Genomic DNA, 18,767 nt, shown 5'->3' on the forward strand with positions numbered 1-18,767 from the left:
GTCCACCTGATGGTAAGTGGCTACTGCCGCCCATGGACATTTGTAATCAACCGCAGATAGGATTAGATAATCCTACCTTAGGTCGGCCACAGATGCGTCGCTACCCCTGAGGACTAAGCTGGAACGCCTCGCAAAAGTCTGTCTCCCTTACCACACCCTTCAAACCGGAACACAGCAGCGACTAACTCTGCTGTTATTATGCAGAAATAGGTGTGGCGGTGGTGCCGCCGGAGTCGAGCCACAAAGGGTTCTACCACCTTCAAATGTGTGAGCAGAACTGCTCCATGCTAGAAATGTGAATGGCACCTCTCTGTACTATATTGGTTCTATCACCTTTCATCTTTTTTATATGCCGGCCGCATACACGAAATCACCAAATACATAAGGTTTATGATTTTTTACAAACATATAAGTGGTTAACTGGTTACTGCAGTAGAACACTGCACATTTATCCCGAAAATAAAATTCGGAATATAGTTATCTCATTCACTCTTTAAAAACATTGCATCTACTAGTAGGCCTTTATAAAAAAAATATTCAAAAATAATTGCAACAACAACAGTAAATTCAAATAATTACATGAACTTCAATATGTTCAAATAAAATATACCTAACTTTCCCAACTCGTTATTCATCATATTACTTAACTATTTATAAACAACGCTTAAAACGCTATTAAACCGGTCATTAGTGTGTTAGGCTCGGTTATCACATTTATATTCGTAAAGCGACTCTCATTTGCTTAAATACTTAATGAAATTTACACTTCTAGTTTACCTGTTCGATAATGTCAAGGGGAGTCGTTTGTTAGCGTTATTAATTAATAGTCTTACGCCAGTCTTAACCCTCCAACAGGGTAGAAGAAGATTGTCTTAAGCGCTTCTGGTATACGCTTTTACTTCACGTGAATTTTATTTTGGTTTTATGCTACTTAAATAATCACCAATTCTTGAACATTAACTTTTACTGGAAATAGAGACACTTAAGTACCTACTCGTAAATAGACTCACGGAGTGAATTAATGCCAAATTCTAGCCAAACGCAAGCGACGTTAAGTAATTCATACCGGCACTATTGCAATCCGTAGGTATAGGTACTATTCTATTGAACTTTTCAGACTGTGGAACCATGATAGCAGACGAACATTTATTCGATGAAGGCATAACCAATGCCTTACATAATGACATGAAACATCTCTACACAAATAAAGTTGTGTTTGAAATGTCCCAAAAAGATTATGTAAGTATTAAAAAGTATAATATACCTATAAATAATTACATTGTAAAGAATTATATACTCACCTATGACGGGATCAGTGATCAGTATTATAGTGCATTGAAATGTTATATTTTTTGGTCCTACCGTATTAAAGTAAGAGAACGTAATTTTATTTGTGGGATGTTAATGGAAGATTAATGTAATATGAAGCTACTTAAGTGCAAGTTGGTGGGGTCGCAACTCTTTTATTTAACTTACAGCAAGGAAAGCAAGGTTCGCTCGTATGTATGTGAGGGAATTTTTGCATCTGAATTTTAACCAGGTAATCCCAACCAATTAAGCTGAAATATTACATACAAGTTTGGTCTGGATTAAAATTCATGATTATTTTAGTCAGGACAGTCAGACGTCAGACGTCATATAAAATGTAGGGACGAATGCCCCAAACCAATTATTTTATACACCCACAGGACATATGTATCAAATGAACAATATAAATGAAAAAAACTTGTTTATTAATATTTTTTTCAAGTTTTTTTAAATTAAACAGGAAAGGGAGCAACGAAACTTGCTTTCGTCTCAGGACGGCGACACTTGCGAGATTCACGACCAATTCTACCGGGACCACAAACTGCTTCTTGTTTTGTTTCGAGCGCTAGCAGTCATGCCTATTACGCGCTCACGACCTGGTCAGTATTACCTTTTTATATCCCTTCGAAGGGCTATTAGAAATTAACTAGCACGAAAATGTCGCGAGGAATAATAAAAAAAGTCTCAAGGGTATGTGAGGAAGGAGGAGAATTCCATACCTACCACCAAATATTCATTTTGTATTGCACGACTCATGATGCGAAGCATCAGAGAGTGCTTTACGATCGAACAATTTTTGGAGTTTACTCCTTAAGAAACGATTTGAGTTATAAGGCCCGGTACGGAAATTTTATGAGGAGTAAAATCAAGTGTAACACGAAAAGTTGAGGCGTTACATAGAAAGAGACAAACATATATATCTGTAGGATTGAACGTGTAAAAGAATGAGATGGAATACATTACACAGCGTATCGCATTCTCGGGGTCTCCTCTTTGCGCGATACTTCGTAGTCTCACTGTATAGTTCACTACCTCCAGTCTGAGAGTTGAATGTGTGCGTATGTTTGTACGTGTGTGTTGCGCGCTAGATATGGTACAACTATTGATGCGGTGTTTTCACGATTCATAACTCATGTAACTTCCGAAGTTCACGTATCGTATTTCAGTTACCACAAACCTATAATTACAGTATTTAAGAATGATATTTTAATTCAAAGTGAAAGAAATCAATCATCCTAAAATTGGATTTGTATAAATTGAACACAATTATTATTATTATTTATATTATTTTGTAACATACTTTATGTAATACGCATTATTGAAGTAATATAAATATTCCGAATAATTACAGATATATGTTTGTTTCTCTTATCATTTTAGCAGATGCGTTCATTTACCCTTTTTTTCTATTCGATATACAGTGAAACTTGGTTAAGTGGGACCTGGATAAGTGAGAAACCTCCATAACTGGAACTCATGTTGAGGTCCCAACACTTTGGCACTGAATTACCTCTGTTAGTGGGACGAGGTAAACCTCTATATCTGGGATTTGTTCTTTCGATTTATCATCATAGTTACCTCTATAACTGAGACAGCGAGTAAATTTTATATGCATAAACCTCTGTAACTGAGATAACATTGTTTGTTTACTCATTCTTATTCTACCCACAAATTCCACACGTAATTCCAAGTACCTACGTAAGTACAAATTTTGAGCTTCAATTACCTTCAGTTTTAGTTTCGCTTTACTATCATACAGATGTTTATTTGAAAAATGTCAAAACGAAAGCTACAATCGTTATTAAAAGGTGAGTCTTGTCATGGCGGGAAACTTAGTAAAGAGCGCATTACAATACTTCTAGGTGCTAACATGTCAGGAACTGAAAAGTTGCCTATCCTATTAATCGGAAAATCTAAGTCTGTAAGTAATGGAACCCTCTGTAAATGAGACAGATATTTATTTATACCTGTATATCTGAGACATTGGGTAAGTGGAATACCTCTATAAGTGAAACGACATTGCAGGTCCCTTGATGTCTCACTTAACCAGGTTTCACTGTATATCATAATTATCGTTCGTAAGGAGTAAACTCCAATCGTGCGTCGTAGCTGACACACACACACTTTTTTTTCGCTTCATTTTGGCGGCTATTTTTATTATTTAATAATGTAATGTATTTAATAATCATGTAATGTTAAGGCAGTGATAGCCTAGTGGTTAAGAAACTCGGCCTCTCGATCGAGGGGTCCGAGGTTCAAATCCCAGGCATGCATCTCTGATTTTTCAAAGTTATGTGCCTATTAGAAATTAATTATCCCTTGCTAAACGGTGAAGGAAAACATCGTGAGGAAACCTGCATACCTTGGAGATTTATAAAAAAAACTCAAAGGTATGTGAAGTCTACAATACACACTTAGCCAGCGCGATGGACTATGGCCTAATCCTTCTCATTCTGAGAGGCTACTTGTTCCCAGCAGTGAGACAATGATGGGTTGATGATGATCAAGAAGGGGCTGACCTGATTCAGGTCTCTATGATATAAGTAGATTAGTAGGTCGAATTCGAATCGAATCATCTATTCATAGTCCAAAATGCGACATGACAATTGGAGTGACATAAATAGTGTCTCCGACCTTTGAGTAGGTATTAAGTAGTCACGAATGGTTCTATGACCTTCAGGTTGCCAAACATTATCTCCCTTCAAAGCGGACCCACCTGAAGGAGGCAGCCGGTGTAATCAGTAGTTATTAAACAAAATATCAAAGAAATCATAAAGCTTGCATTGTTAACTGAAATTACTGCGACACATACGAGTAGGTAGGTACCTACTTTATGTTCTTATTAGCATTTAGCTGTAAGAAAACGCGGAAATGGGTTGTTTCCCCGCGAGCGCCGTATGTGCAGAGACTTCTGAGTTTGTTCCCTATTATATCTAAAGTTTTGAGGGCCGCAATAAAGTTGCGGTTACTAAGTATACCGGTCCGCTATTTAGGATTCCGGGTTTGTTCCCAGTGGATGAGATCTAAATAATGATTTAGATATTTCTTCTATGTTTCATTTAGTTGCTTTTATAATTAAGTAAATTTACTTATAATCTATACTGCAGATTAGTATGGAGCAGTGATTGAAGAACGTGTGTAGATTTTTAGGGGTCCGTGCCCAAAGCGTAAAAATGAGACCCTGTTGATAAGCCCATTTGGCCTACTTTCACAGGATTATTTCTTTTACTGTAATAGTGTGTATTATTATGATTAAATATCAAAAGTAACAAAAATATCAAAAGTAACAAAAATATCAAAAGTAACAAAAATATCAAAGTAGTAACAAAAATATCAAAAGTAAAAAAATTAAAGGAATATTGAACTATTACGCGGACATTATATTCATCACCATCAACTCATTACTGTCCCACTGCTGGGAACGGATCTCCTCTCATAATGAGAGGGATTAGGCCATAGCCCACCGCGCTGGCCAAGTGCGTATAATGTAAGAGTAGCATACGAGCATGCAGTCCACCTGATTGTAAGTGGCTACTGCCGCCCATGGACATCTGTAATTAACCCCAGATAAGATAAGATATTCCTACCTGAGGTCGGATGCGCCGCTACGCCTGAGGACTAAGCTGGAACGCCTCGGAAAAGTCTGTCTCCCTTACCACACCCTTCAAACCGGAACACAGCAGCTCCTAACACTGTTGTTATTAGACAGAAATAGGTGTAGCGGTGGTGCCGCCGGAGTCGAACCACAAAGGATTCTACCACCTTCAAATCTCTCAGTAATGCAGATTTCCTCACGATGTTTTCCTTCATCGTTTAGCAAGTGATAATTCTAATAGGCACATAACTTTGAAAAATAAGAGGTGCGTGCCTAGGATTGAACCTCGGACCCCTCGATCGAGAGACCGAGTTTCTTAACCACTAGGCTATCACTGCCTTCATCATCATCACGTCAGCCTTTATCATTCCACTGCTGGACATAGACCTCCCCTAGGGTGTGCCACAGCACCCAGCACCCCAGCATCACTGCCTTAACATTACATTATTATTAAATATTACATTATTAAATACAAAATGAATATTTGGTGGTAGGTACGGAATTCTTCCTGTGCAAGTTTGAGTCGCACTTGGAGGATTGTTCACGCGTCTGTGATAAAATTTGGGACTTCAGAACTACTGTCTTTTGTCTCTTAGATAATCAGTCAGTAACTTATTATCAGTTTAACAATGCGTAACTCGTACGTCCTTCAGGAAAAGCATAAATCTCTCTTCAAAAAACTATTATGTCTTATAATACAATAGGAAAATATGTGGTAAGGGTGACATATTTTTTCGAAGCGTTCCACCTTAGTCCTCAGGGGTAACAGCGCATCTGTGGCCGACCTCAGGTTAATATATAATCCTATCTGGGGATGATTACAGATGTCTATAGGCACTGGCCACTTACTCAGATGGACTGCATGCTCGTCTGCTACTCCTATATAATAAAAAAAATATTTATATTTATCTTAAATCACATAGCGCGGATGTAACTAAAATTATCCTTAAGGAAGCACAATGTATTCTGTAATGACTTTAAAGGTCGTGAACGTCGTATGTATTGTTTAAGGTACAATCACCTTTAGTTGGAGATCTCGTGCCACAGCCTACGCCATTTGCTTCTACATAGCCGCTACGATCGTGGTTCTCATTGTGGGCTACGAGCGTATCATGATTCTACGGTCCATTAAAAAGTTCGACGATTATATCTACGCTATACTGTTTGTAGTTTTCCTTGTCCCACACTTTTGGATACCGTTCGTCGGATGGGGAGTGGCGCACCAAGTCGCTATCTATAAAACGAACTGGGGGAAATTTCAAGTAAGGATAATTCTCTTCTTCTCCATAACCAAACACTTTGTGAAGTGGTGGTAGTTTTACTGACATTCAAAAAGTGTTCTGTAAAGAACCTATTTTGAATTTAAAAAAAAATTAAAAATTTGATTTGAAATTTGTGTTTTATAAAAGAATACCCATTTATAACCTCATTTTATAAGATTTATGGTACCAAAACATAGTAGGATTTTTTAAATATTATGTACGAGTCAAACGTAATGGCTTATCTTAGGATCTTAAGCATTGATATAGCTTTTTCCCAAAAATATGCGCGTAGAAACCTCGTAAATGTGTAAAATATTTTAAAAATTGGCTTGTGAAATATGTTCTCTTTATTTAAAAAATGAACGAATTTAAATATTTTATAGGTAAGATATTACAGAGTTACTGGTGAAGATTTAAAATTCCCCAATCTGAAGAATCTGATCGTTATAATCAGCGTGGGGTGTTTGCTACTCGCCGTATGTTTTCTTCTGAGCCTCTGTGCGCTGCTGGATGGGTTTATGTTGCGGCATACGTCTGCTTACTACCATATCATCACCATGATCAACATGAACTGTGCGCTTTGGTACATCAACTGCAAAGGCATCAAGATTGCGTCGCAAAGCCTGTCTGAATGTTTTCGACGGGTGAGCAAGCTTTTAACAAGCTTTTAATGATAATGTGCCTTCTTAGTCCGTATGTGAGGACAATTTTTATATAATGACTGAATGCTCAATGCTAATTCTAAATTATAGAAAATGTTCTTACATTACATAGATAAAAACACATAACCATTACATACATACAAAGCATTATATAAGAATTGAAAGGAGTTTGTGTAATGTTTTATATCTTTATTTTATGTATTATAATAAATAAATAAATTACTCGAATTACTCGAAGATTATGGTACCTATTTGTAATATGTTTCGAATTAGACCCAAATATGGGTAATTTCGTCTACGTTATGAATATTTACCTTATTTACAAAACATTTCGCAGTTAAACAGTGAAGTAGCGTTACCTGTACCCTTACCATGAGTTTTTACGTTTAAACAAATATGACTGTTTTGATATTTGTTTACGTATTTGCCCATACAATTGCCAATCAGCGCCCCTAGCGGATTGTATCAGAACTACAGTGTCAGTAACGTAACATTAAATGTCTAAATTGATAAAATGGAGCTTTATGTTTTGTCTCTCTTTTTTGCGAACATGTGAAGGAGACAAAACGTTGTCACTTGAGCACTTACTTATTGTTAAGCTTACTCAGTCTACTGAAGCAAACGGAACAGAAAAATGGATTGAGTAAACGTAACGTAAAATTGTGGGATGTTTTGAAAACTCATGGTAAGGGTACAGTTAGCCACGAAGTATTTTCTACTCTGAAACTAAGTTAGAGCTTAATACGCTAGAGCACTCTGCTTTAAAAGAGACGTCTAAGTTTAATGAATAATAGAGTAATTTTCTTAACGCAGTGTTATTCAAAGTGTGGGTCGAGACCCCTAGGTGGTCACAAAACCTCTATAAGTGGTTCGTTCGTTCAGTAAAAAGGAAAAAAATATACTACAAAAATATATTTTTCCTATAAAGCCAGTAATAAAAGGCATTAAAGCCGTCTCTTATTACCTCTGTTTTAATGGACAAAACAATATTTTACAACTTTTATATTAAAATATGGGTTTAAACAGTGGAGGAAAAGTGGTCGCGAAATATTTTTTCATTGGCGTTGACGACCCGCGTGGCGGAGCGGCTACCATACCGGTCTGACGCGCAAAGGGTCTCGGGTTCGATGCCTGGCCAGACAGATATCTAAATGATGAATTTAGATTTCTGTTTCTGGGTCTGGTTGTTTGTGTATTTGTCTATGTGTGTGTGCATGGCACCCACGACACAGGAAATCCTAGTGTGGGGCTTTGAGTGTAGAAAGTGTTTATTGTTCATTTTAAGTTGTAAAAGGTTGAAAAACACTGATTGAATGTATTATAATCCTAACCTAGTTTTCCTTGTTTCAGGACGTTCACTTAGAGTGTACAGCCAAATTGATTTCGAGTTATCGCTACCTGTGGCTCAATTTATCGGAACTGTTACAATCTCTCGGGAATGCCTACGCGCGGACATACTCCACGTATTGCCTTTTCATGTATGATGTTTTATAATACTGATTTTATATAAAAATGTAGTACGATTTGATAAGGAGAGTTCGATTTCTGATGCTTAGATCGGACACTACAAAGAGATCACTTAAAAGTGAAGAAATGCATCTGGTCACACCAAAATAGGAATATTTTATATGAACTAGCCGACCCGGCAAACGTTGTGTTGCCATATAAATAAAAAAAAATTCAGGGTGAACAACCTTTATCACTTAGGGGTATGAAAAATAGATAGTAGCCTATTCTCAGGACTACTGAATATGCATATAAAATTTGATGAAAATCGGTAAAGCCGTTTCGGAGGAGTACGGTAATTAACACTGTGACACGAGAATAGTTGAAAAGGGGAGTTCGATTTCTGAGGCTTAGATCGGATACTACAAAGACATCATTTATAAGTGAAGAAATTCATCTGGTCACTCCAAAATATGAATATTTTATATCAAATTAAAATCATTTTGAGCACGATGCTTTTAGAACTCACAGAACATATTGACGAAGTAAAACAAATAACACAATCATGATTTTATTTGTTTAATTGTCCAGTCCATTACATTTTATATGGTGGTGGTTGTACCTATCCCTACTTAAGTACGTAGAACTATAATCTTTAAAGCTAGTTGTGTGTTGCCCGAACTACCAAGTAGCGAATTCGAAAATAATAGCATAATAATAGCTCTTTAAGAATAAGTTAAATTAACTCTTTAAGAATAAGCTAAATTAGGATGTGTCATGGACGTATTACGGAGTGGCAAAGTAATCACGTAATAAATTTAAATCTACAAATTCTTGTACCTTTCGCTTATTTTAACTGTCAAAGACTTTCTGTAAAATCCGATTATAACCAAAACGTTTTGTTTCATGAATATTACAGGTTTTTCAACATAACAATTGCGGTATATGGAGCTTTATCAGAAATCGTGGACCACGGATTTGGGTTCAGTTTTAAAGAAATAGGCCTGATCGTTGACGCAGCTTACTGCTCCACTTTGCTCTTCATCTTCGCAGATTGTTCTCATAAATCTACGCTTAAGGTTTGGTTAACGCTTGTTATTTAAGTAGATTGTATTTTAAGAAAGTATATAGTATAATGATTAATCCATTTTATTTCGTGTTCTGTTTATATTTTCGCATACTTTGATTTCAGTTTCATTTGGGTGTACCGTACCTATTTTATTCTATGACTATTTATTTTGAAGATTGAGTTGTTGCCTAAGGTATTAAATACCTATAGACCAAGTCATTAAAAATAATTGACTAATTAAAAATTAATTATCACTTGCTTAACAGTGAAGGAAAACATTGTGAAAGAAACTTACATACCTGAGAGATATTTAGTAAAAATTATCAAATGTACGTGTAGTCTACCAAATACCAATATTCACTTGGTCCGCGCGGCGGACTATGGCCTAATCCTTCTCATTCTGAGAGGAGACTTGTACCTGGTACTCGGATAGAACCTAATGGGTTGGTAACGACTAATTTAAATACTTTATCATACAGGTTGCTGCTGGCGTTCAAGACACGTTACTTTCTATAGATGTTTTATCCGTGGACCGACCAACTCAAAAGGAGGTACCAACATACTAATTATACCTGTTATGTGCCATTTTATTAAGGCCCGAAGTAAAGATGAGTATAAAATTTAACGTGTGTCTGTCTGTGGTATTATTGCTCTTAAACGGATGAACTGGTTTTGATTTTAATCTTTAAAAGGAAAAATGGATAGATTGATTATTAATACCTAAGGGTTGTCAATTGATTTGTTTGACACTTGAGTGGATTGATTTGAGCTAAATTGAATTTTGGTTATCTGTTTGAACTATTCTTATTCTTCTGAAGTTAGGTGTTATTTTAATTTAACTTCAGGTCCTAAGTTTTAGCTATAAGGCCTATTTTATTAAGCAAAAGCTCGCTTTGTTCCAACACCACTATTTATAAACGACGATGTCTTTCAATTCACTTTTCAATCACCAAATTCTAATTTCAATTCATTTTTAGGGTTCCATACCCAAAGGGTAAAAACGGATTCCTATTACTAAGACGTCGCTGTCTGTCCGTCTGACCGTCTACTATCACAGGGCTCTATTTCCGAAACCATAATAGATAGGCACTTGAAATTTTTACAAAGGATGCATAACGGTGGCCGCTAATACAACAAATACTTACAATAAAATAAAGTTCAATATTTAAGTGGGTCTCAATACAACAAACCGGTGTTTTAATAAAAATTTTAAACTTAGTATTGTAATTACATTTTCGCATCGTCTCCATACATATAAAAAATAATGAGTAGTTGATGGTAGGGAGGTCTCCATGTACGCGTTCCACTCATACTTGGTCAATTTTTGAAGTTGTAAGCTATATCTTATGACTTGGTACAAAACCCGTTCGCTTAAATAATTGAGCGCATTCATCATTCAACGATAACATTTTCTTGTTTCTTTGCCGTACCATAAATTTATCATAAGTTCTTTATCCTACATGATATATATCATACTTCAAACTCATATTTGATACATGTCTTCAAGAGTGTTTTTTTAAGTGAAAACTTCTTTAGCTTTTGTGCACATTTTGTGATGGGTAAAAATGTTAAACTCGTGGGACATTGGCCTGATCGAAAATTCGTAAGACTGTCATGTTTGCGTACGATAGCGCAATAAATAAATATTGTATTTTACCACATAAATGATAGTACTTTTATACTGATAATTAAAGCATATCGTGCAAAATTATTCCCTAACCATTCCAAAATATCAAATAGCACAACGTTAATATTCAAGTTTTCACTTCTGTCGACACTCCCGGAGTAACCCGTTGTTTTTTTCAGATAGATCACTTCATCCAGGCTATTGAGATGAATCCAGCGGTCGTGAGTCTGAAGGGCTACGCTCACGTTAATCGGGAGCTACTGACATCGGTTTGTATTTTTTAATACAAGAGTAGCAGAAGAACATACCGTCCACCGGTTGGTAAGTGGCTACTGTCTCCCATGGAATTCTGTAATCAATCCCAGACATGATTAGATTTCTACCTGAGGTCAGTTTCAGATGCGCGGCCACCTCTGAGGACTAAGCTGGAATGCCTTGGAAAAGTATGTCTCCCTTACCACACCCTTCATACCAGAACATAGCAGCGCTTAACACTGCTGTTATTAGGCAGTGGCGGTGATGTCGCGGGTTCTACCACCTTCTTAAATATGGTACCAACGTCGCACCTTTAACTGATAACAGCATTGCAGAGCGCTACAGGGCTATAGAATGCCATCAAGACGTGTTCTAATTTAGTTCTTAGGCCTAGCAACACAGCTATGTTTGACCTCAGATAAGTTTAAAAACTGACAAGGTATTTATCAGTCATCACTTATCAGATGGACTGCGTGATCATTTCAATGACAAAAAAAGCAGACATTCCAACACAGAATAGTGGCTTTTTCGATTTCTCATTCACTGTTCAGGCAGTTCTGCTCTGGAACGCCCTGCCCGTGCACATCAGAAAAGTAACCAGAAAAGCTATTTTCAAAAAACTTGTCCGAGAGCATCTGAGCACCTCATCTGACAAATAAAACTTCTTTTTTCTTTTTTTTTCTCTTATCACTTATATGTATATTTATTTATTACATTTAAATATGTATGTATGTATAAAATATGTATATTGTTTATTTATTTAACACCTACCGCAAATTTTCTCCAATCAACAAGGTTTGACTGGTAGAGAATGCCATTAGGCATTAAGTCTGCCCTGTTGTAATATGTATAACTTTGTGTTACTTTTACAATAAATATATAAATAAATAAATAAATGACGAACCTATAGCTAAAATCTTTTTTTTAAGAGGATATCCGTGCCCATAAGTGGGGCCAAAGACAGTAAATGCTTAATGTTTATATAGTAATCCACAATACTCGTATGATCTAACGCCCCTCACACACGTCATCTTAGATTAATAACGTAGTTAGTAGGTAGTAGTTCCATTTGCTAATCTACGATGATCAAGCTGTTCTTAATGAACCGTAACGTTTAGTAACTGTATCAACTAAATTAATTTAAAGGGAATAAATTAACTACCGTAATATAATCTTTTTTAATAAAAACTTTTTAAAATGAATAATTCGTTTGCCATTATGAAATTTTGAAATACAAACTTTTAATTAAGTGCATTGGCTTATTTGCACGTTACTAAACAGAAAGAAGACGATTAAAATCTTTGTCTGAACTAATCCCAAAGGATATAATAAAATAAACTTAAAATTAATTACAAAATGACATATCAAATAGTTAAATAATAAGTGAAATTTAAATGAAATGTTTTAATATACATCTGGAGGCACGGCAGTGCCTCCGCCAAGTCGAGCCAAAGCCAAAAAATCTACATTTCTTGAGCCATTTGTGTAATTATACATAGATACGAAACCGGCAGCCATCTTAATAAAAAACAGAAACTTCAACTTTCTATATTTGTATTTACCTACCTACATATGAAAGTTAATTAACAACTTATAAAAAGTATAAACAACATATGGATATGTATAATTAACAGTTTTACTGTGTTACATTAAATAAATGTTTTCTTAACGAGTTTTCTACACTTGTAACTTTGTAAGTCATAATGTGCCAGGCAGCTGTCACACGCTTGTCATTAAAAATTAAAATGGAAGTTGAAAAAACCTCTTAACTAATGCGGCTGTATCTTGATACGTTATTTGAGAGATAATTCAAGTTTTATTGTTACTTGGAACTTGACGACGGTGTCGTAACGATAATTGTTAGGGATGCTTACGCTAAAGAAAAAGTCAAAATTTCAATGTAAATTATAACGAGTTTTATATTTCAAGATGTTTTAGGAATATTGATGTTCTTTATTCAAACCGTATTTTCGTTTTGTGAAAGTTTTCGATTGTTACAGCTTAAAATCGATACGTATAGTACATAACTATGGTTCGCTAAAAATGTAATCAATTGAGTACGTTTTTTTTTAGTTCGGATCAAATACTTATTTTAGCAGTGATAGCCTAGTGGTTAAGCAACGCGGCCTCTCGATCGAGGGGTCCGAGGTTCAAATCCCAGGCACGCACCTCTGATTCTAAAATTTATGTGCGTATTAGAAATTAATTATCACTTGCTTAAACGGTGAAGGAAAACATCGTGAGGAAACCTGCATACCTGAGAGATTTATTTAAAAAAATATATCTTAAAGGTATGTGAAGTCTACCAATACGCACTTGGCCAGCACGGTGGACTATGGCCTAATCCTTCTCATTCTGAGAGGAGACCCGTGCCCAGCAGTGGGACGGTAAGGGGTTGATGATGATGATGATGACTTATTTTATACTCAACTAGCTGACCCGGCAAACTTTGTACCGCCTCAAACGCTATTTATCAAATATATTTCATATAAAATAGAGCCTATGTTACTCGTAGTATAATGTAGCTTTCAAATGGTAAAAGAATTTTTAAAATCGGTCCAGTAGTTTTTGAGCATATTCATTACAACCAAACAAACAAACATAGTTTTCCTCTTTATAATATTAGTGTAGATTATAAAGTTTCTACTTATAATATCGTTCATCCCCTTGTAACACGCATAAGAATGAATTATTTCTGGATGGAACTCCTTAATTCGCCTTTTTAATAAACCGATACGAGAATATCGAATAGCGTCATTCGAGTAAACTAAACGATATCTATCCAAGCGCCCATCCCTAGTAATTACCTGAAGGAGAGTAATGGACGCCGGCTGATGGAGCGAGACACGACCCTTAAGTACTATGAAATGTAACGCCGAAGATGATCTCTGAAACAATTCTACCCTTAATTTCTCTTAGGGTCAACAATTTACAGACTAGTATAATATTTGTTGTATTTTAAGATGATAACTCGAAATATAATTTTTAAAGTATATTATTTTTATTTGTAAAATTCGCTTGTATTTTGGATTTTTTTTCAAAAAAGTATTGGAGACTAGACTGTTTTCTTCGACAATAATGATCATATAAATTGTAAGAGTGAAATATTATAGAATCGCCTTACAATTCGTAAAGTGTAATAAGAGTTTTTCCAACTCTACCCAAAACAATAAATGTAGAGTCCTTTAAAAAGTTATATTTGTTTAACAAGAGCGACACAGGTGTTTTCGTTGAAAGATAGAGGCGAGGTACCTAATCGTGGCAAGTTAAAAAGATAATTGTAAGCAGTCCTTATTTAAATTTTAATTAATTTTTATTATAGAGGTACTTATAAAACTTTAAATAATATTATGTAAAACTTTACTTTGAGCTTTTGAAGGTCATAGAGCCCTTTGTGGCTCGACTACGTCGATACCACCGCCACACCTACTTCTGCCTATTATAGCAGTATTAAGCGCTGATGTGATCTAGACATACTTTTTTGAGACGTTCTAGTATAGTCCTCTTGCGTAGCGGCGTATCTGTGGCCAACCTCAGATAGAAACCTAAACTTATCTGGGGTTGAAAATAGATGTATGTGGGCGGCAGTAGCCACTTAATATTAAGTCGACTGCATGTTCGTCTGCTAATCTTACATTATAAAAAAAACTTTTGTATTTTTTTCAGGCAATAAGCATGATTGCGATATACCTAATAGTCCTGTTGCAGTTCAAGATTTCGCTACCCAAGGAACCGCAGATTACTGGAACTTAAGAAAATCGTCATCAGAAAATATTATTTAGTTTTAATAAGTATCAGAAAATTTATTATTATATGTTACACACTTTCACTATAAGATGTTTTTTTTCAGAGATAGTCTCTAGTAATAAACATTGTTTTTATATGCGCTCCTTTCCATAATTGTTGACTTATTTCGACGACACTTATAGATCCAGCAAGAAAACCGACATAGAATAAATTTAATAAACACCCCTGTGGGGGAGCGGTCATTATAGCGGTGTAATAAGCAAAGGGTCCGGGTTCGATCCCCGGCCAGAATATCTAAGCCATGAATATAAGTTTCTATTCTGAAACTGTGTGTTTGTGTGCATATCTGTGATCATTCAAGGGATCCTTGACACAGGGTGTGTGTGACTAGGGGTTTAAAGAATATGTAGCTAAATATATTAGTCGTTCGTTTAATGAATCGGAAGCTGCTACCCTCATCTAATGCATTTTATTACTTACTTGTTATGCTTAGGCAATTGTTAGTAATATGTTCCTTTAGTTTTACTTTGTTTATTGTATAACTGTGCTCCTTCAAAGGTCTATGAGTATGGGAATACATATACCTAGCACTTTTATAATTTGTAAAACTATACAACAGTGTGGCACTGTCAAAGTAAGTTAGTTCTAAATAGAAGACACAATTGTAATAATCTAATTAATGTCAAAATACAGTCACGTTTCAATTTCAACTAAAATTAATATCACACGTCTCATACCTCGCGGTTGCAAATGAAATTATCTTGTTGGCACGCTTATATTCTAAGCAGCCTGATACATAATCTAAAATACAGGCTAATTAGTAATTACGTCTAAGCACAATGTAATAGAATTGTGAAATAATAATATGCAATTAAGAGTATCGCAAATAAAATAAAGTTAGAACATAAAAGCGTTGTTTTCTTTTTGCCTTTTCAACTTTTTCACCGATCAATAGTTAAAAAACCGAATGATTGTTTTTCCCTTTACGAACTCTTATGTAACTTCCTTGACAATTCCTAGACAGCATGAGGGTCAAAGCTTGCAAGTGAACGTTTTTGAACCAGTTAATTCCTACGGATTCAGCTGCAAATTTTGCATACACGTTGTCTTTGGATGATAATGCATGAGCTTAGTGACGTCATTTTAACTCCAATACAATCGTCCAAAGACGACATTCTAATAATACATAGAGTATTTTAAGCACACCCGTCCCATGACATAAGTACCAAATGAAAAGGCTTGCTGACATGAATATGTAAAATGTTATTTTATATGTTTGGAGTATTGAAGATGGTAGAACCCTTTGTGGTTCGACTTCGGCGACACCACCGCCACATCTATTTCTGCCTAATAACAGCAGTGTTAAGCGCTGCTCTCTTCTGGTTTGAAAGGTGTGGTAAGGGAGTCATACTTTTCCGAGGCGTTCTAGCTTAGTACTCAGGGGTAGCGGCGCGTCTGTGGCCGACCTCAGGTAGGAATATCTAATTCTATCTGGGGTCGATTACAAATGTCCATGGGTGGGATTTAAAAAAAAAAACTTTTTTAAAAATCTTCGTATTATAAATTTATTTCTGGCTACCTCTTTCTTGTGTGTGTCAGCGTGTACTTATTTGGTTTACGAACGATTTTCATTCGTTACTAAGATTTTTAATTATTTGTTTGTTATAATTAAATTAATTGGGTTTGTGCCCGAGACCAACAGCACCCGGCTTTTTCACGGACCTTTTTTAAAACCCCTTCCGGTCAGCACCCTTTAATCTAGGACAAATCACGATTTTGTATTGATTTATTCAATTCGAAATGCGTGACCTGAATAAGGAATATACCGTATATTAGCTAGTGTTATTCCTATGATGTTAACCAACTTGGTATATCTGTTATGATGTAATAAGGTACACAGATACAATTTTAAAAACTTATTTGTCAACTTATTATTGTCATAAACAATAAGAAGCCTGATGGTTTAACCCTTATTCCCGGAAGAATGGAAGGTGTCTTGTGTGGGACGCTACTTGCGTGGACACACTGGCACCTTCTCATATTCACATATCTTCCAGGGCAGCCGGTGTCGTGGCGACCGACGCTGAAATTCGCAAGTTGCAGAAATATGCAGATCTTATTAAAGACTACATATTTCTGCCATTTGGTGTTGAAACATTGGGGCCGTGGGGTTCCAATGCTAGATTATTTTTTAAACATCTGTCCAAACGGTTGATAAAGTCAACGAATGACCAGAGAGCTGGCACATACCTCGGACAGCGAATTAGCCTCGCTATCCAACGAGGGAATGTTGCCAGCATTCTGGGAACTCATCCCAGGGACAGCAATTTAGATGTAGCTTTTTATATTAAGAAGCTTATATGAAGCTCTGGTGAAGAGTCATTTGGAGTGTAACTCGGTTATATGGTCTCCGAGTGAGGCTAAGTACGGCGACGTCCGCGTCTTCTGGCGTTGCCACACGCACGCACCAACATGATGCGCGACGCACCCTTAACACGAGCATTGCGCACACTTAACACTATAGCAGACCATATCGACTTGTTCTGTTGCACACTTGGAGAGTTCACGAGGGTAGCCTTCCATGTAATTGAAAATTATTAATTAGTTTACTTGTATATATTATGTATATTGTATATTTTATGTAATTTGGACGTCAATTATTGTTATTTTTAAGCTACACTAACGCATTAGGATTTTTTTCCTGTAATGTTAGATGTAAGTTGTGAATAAATAAATAAATAAATAAATAAATATTTAATTTAAAATAAAGTTATATTATTAACAATAACGTAAGTAACCGTAATATATTATTATCTGCGATATAAAAAACCTTAAATCATATTTGAAACATTCCTACAGTTTCGTGAAAAGATACATTACTATACAATTGACTTATATAAATTTTAAATCTGAAGATGTATAGTTACTTATCTCTTAAAGGATTCCCTTGTGGGGTATTATACAGGCCTGTGTTTTTTTATTATTCATAAGTACGATTGAATCGAGCAGGAATATAAGAACTTTGCGTAGTAAACAAGAAATAAAGTGTGAATGAAACAAACTCGGTAATAATTCCGTGTTAAATAAACATAAGGATAATTTAAAAGAATAACACATGGACATTTTTATTAAATATAAAATTCCACGTAAGAAAATAAAAATAGATAGATGGACGAACCATCTATAATTTAAAAACAAGATATATTTCTATGTTTATTTGTTATTAACTTGAAAATGAAAATGCAATGAAATGAAATGAAAATGTTATGAAATTTTGGACCAAATTGGCACCTTTAATTATTCTGCGTAAAAACATAAAAACTACTGCGTAAAAAACATGTACTGAAAACTGTCATTGGATCGCAAGCAGAGTCACGCGAAGAGCCTTGTATTAAATACAGAGAGTGCGACGTCAATATCACGCAACGACCTATTAAAAAGTTTAATAGGAGACTTAATTAATACGGAAACAGTTTAAATCGAATACAATAAGAAATAGAAAGTAATCAAACAGAAAAACTGAGAGAAATCGCTACGTTTTGCTTTTATACGTAATATAAGTTTAATAGTTTCATAAATATATTTGGTATTTTTTAAATCAATTTTTAAAGTTCGCTGAAACAGTAGGTACACTTTTCCTCGGTAAGAATTGCACCAACCATCTCTGTAGTGTTCGACCACTAATAAGTCATATATGTGATATATGTCACAATAAGTCATAATAGTCATAGTCATACACTATAAGTCACAGGGCATGTGTGTTTTATATTGAAAGTAGCAAACGAGCAAGTTGTCG

At 35.4% G+C, this 18,767-nt stretch overlaps 1 protein-coding gene across 1 annotated transcript; it reads left to right on the forward strand.

The window, feature by feature from the left end:
• The first annotated feature begins 1,128 nt into the window (after nucleotides 1-1,128).
• LOC140757173 (gustatory and odorant receptor 22) lies at nucleotides 1,129-15,028 on the forward strand. The gene is made up of 9 exons (XM_073092707.1): nucleotides 1,129-1,239; nucleotides 1,769-1,907; nucleotides 5,915-6,165; nucleotides 6,549-6,809; nucleotides 8,178-8,305; nucleotides 9,193-9,352; nucleotides 9,822-9,893; nucleotides 11,149-11,238; nucleotides 14,891-15,028. The coding sequence occupies exons 1-9, from the start codon at nucleotides 1,129-1,131 to the stop codon at nucleotides 14,975-14,977; spliced, it is 1,299 nt and encodes a 432-aa protein (XP_072948808.1). The 3' UTR covers nucleotides 14,978-15,028.
• The last annotated feature ends 3,739 nt before the right edge of the window (nucleotides 15,029-18,767 follow it).

The sequence above is a fragment of the Epargyreus clarus genome, unplaced genomic scaffold, assembly GCF_041222505.1.
Source record: "Epargyreus clarus isolate Ecla_fem2 unplaced genomic scaffold, WU_Ecla_fem_2.2 ptg000004l, whole genome shotgun sequence".
NCBI classification, from domain to species: Eukaryota; Metazoa; Arthropoda; class Insecta; order Lepidoptera; family Hesperiidae; genus Epargyreus; species Epargyreus clarus.

Bases quoted from the DNA above. Each gene is read 5' to 3' on its own strand.
- LOC140757173 (XM_073092707.1), top strand. From the start codon at position 1,129: ATGATAGCAGACGAACATTTATTCGATGAAGGCATAACCAATGCCTTA. The intron at 6,166-6,548 runs GTAAGGATAATT...AATATTTTATAG, and splicing joins CGAACTGGGGGAAATTTCAA to GTAAGATATTACAGAGTTAC. The intron at 6,810-8,177 runs GTGAGCAAGCTT...TCCTTGTTTCAG, and splicing joins TGTCTGAATGTTTTCGACGG to GACGTTCACTTAGAGTGTAC.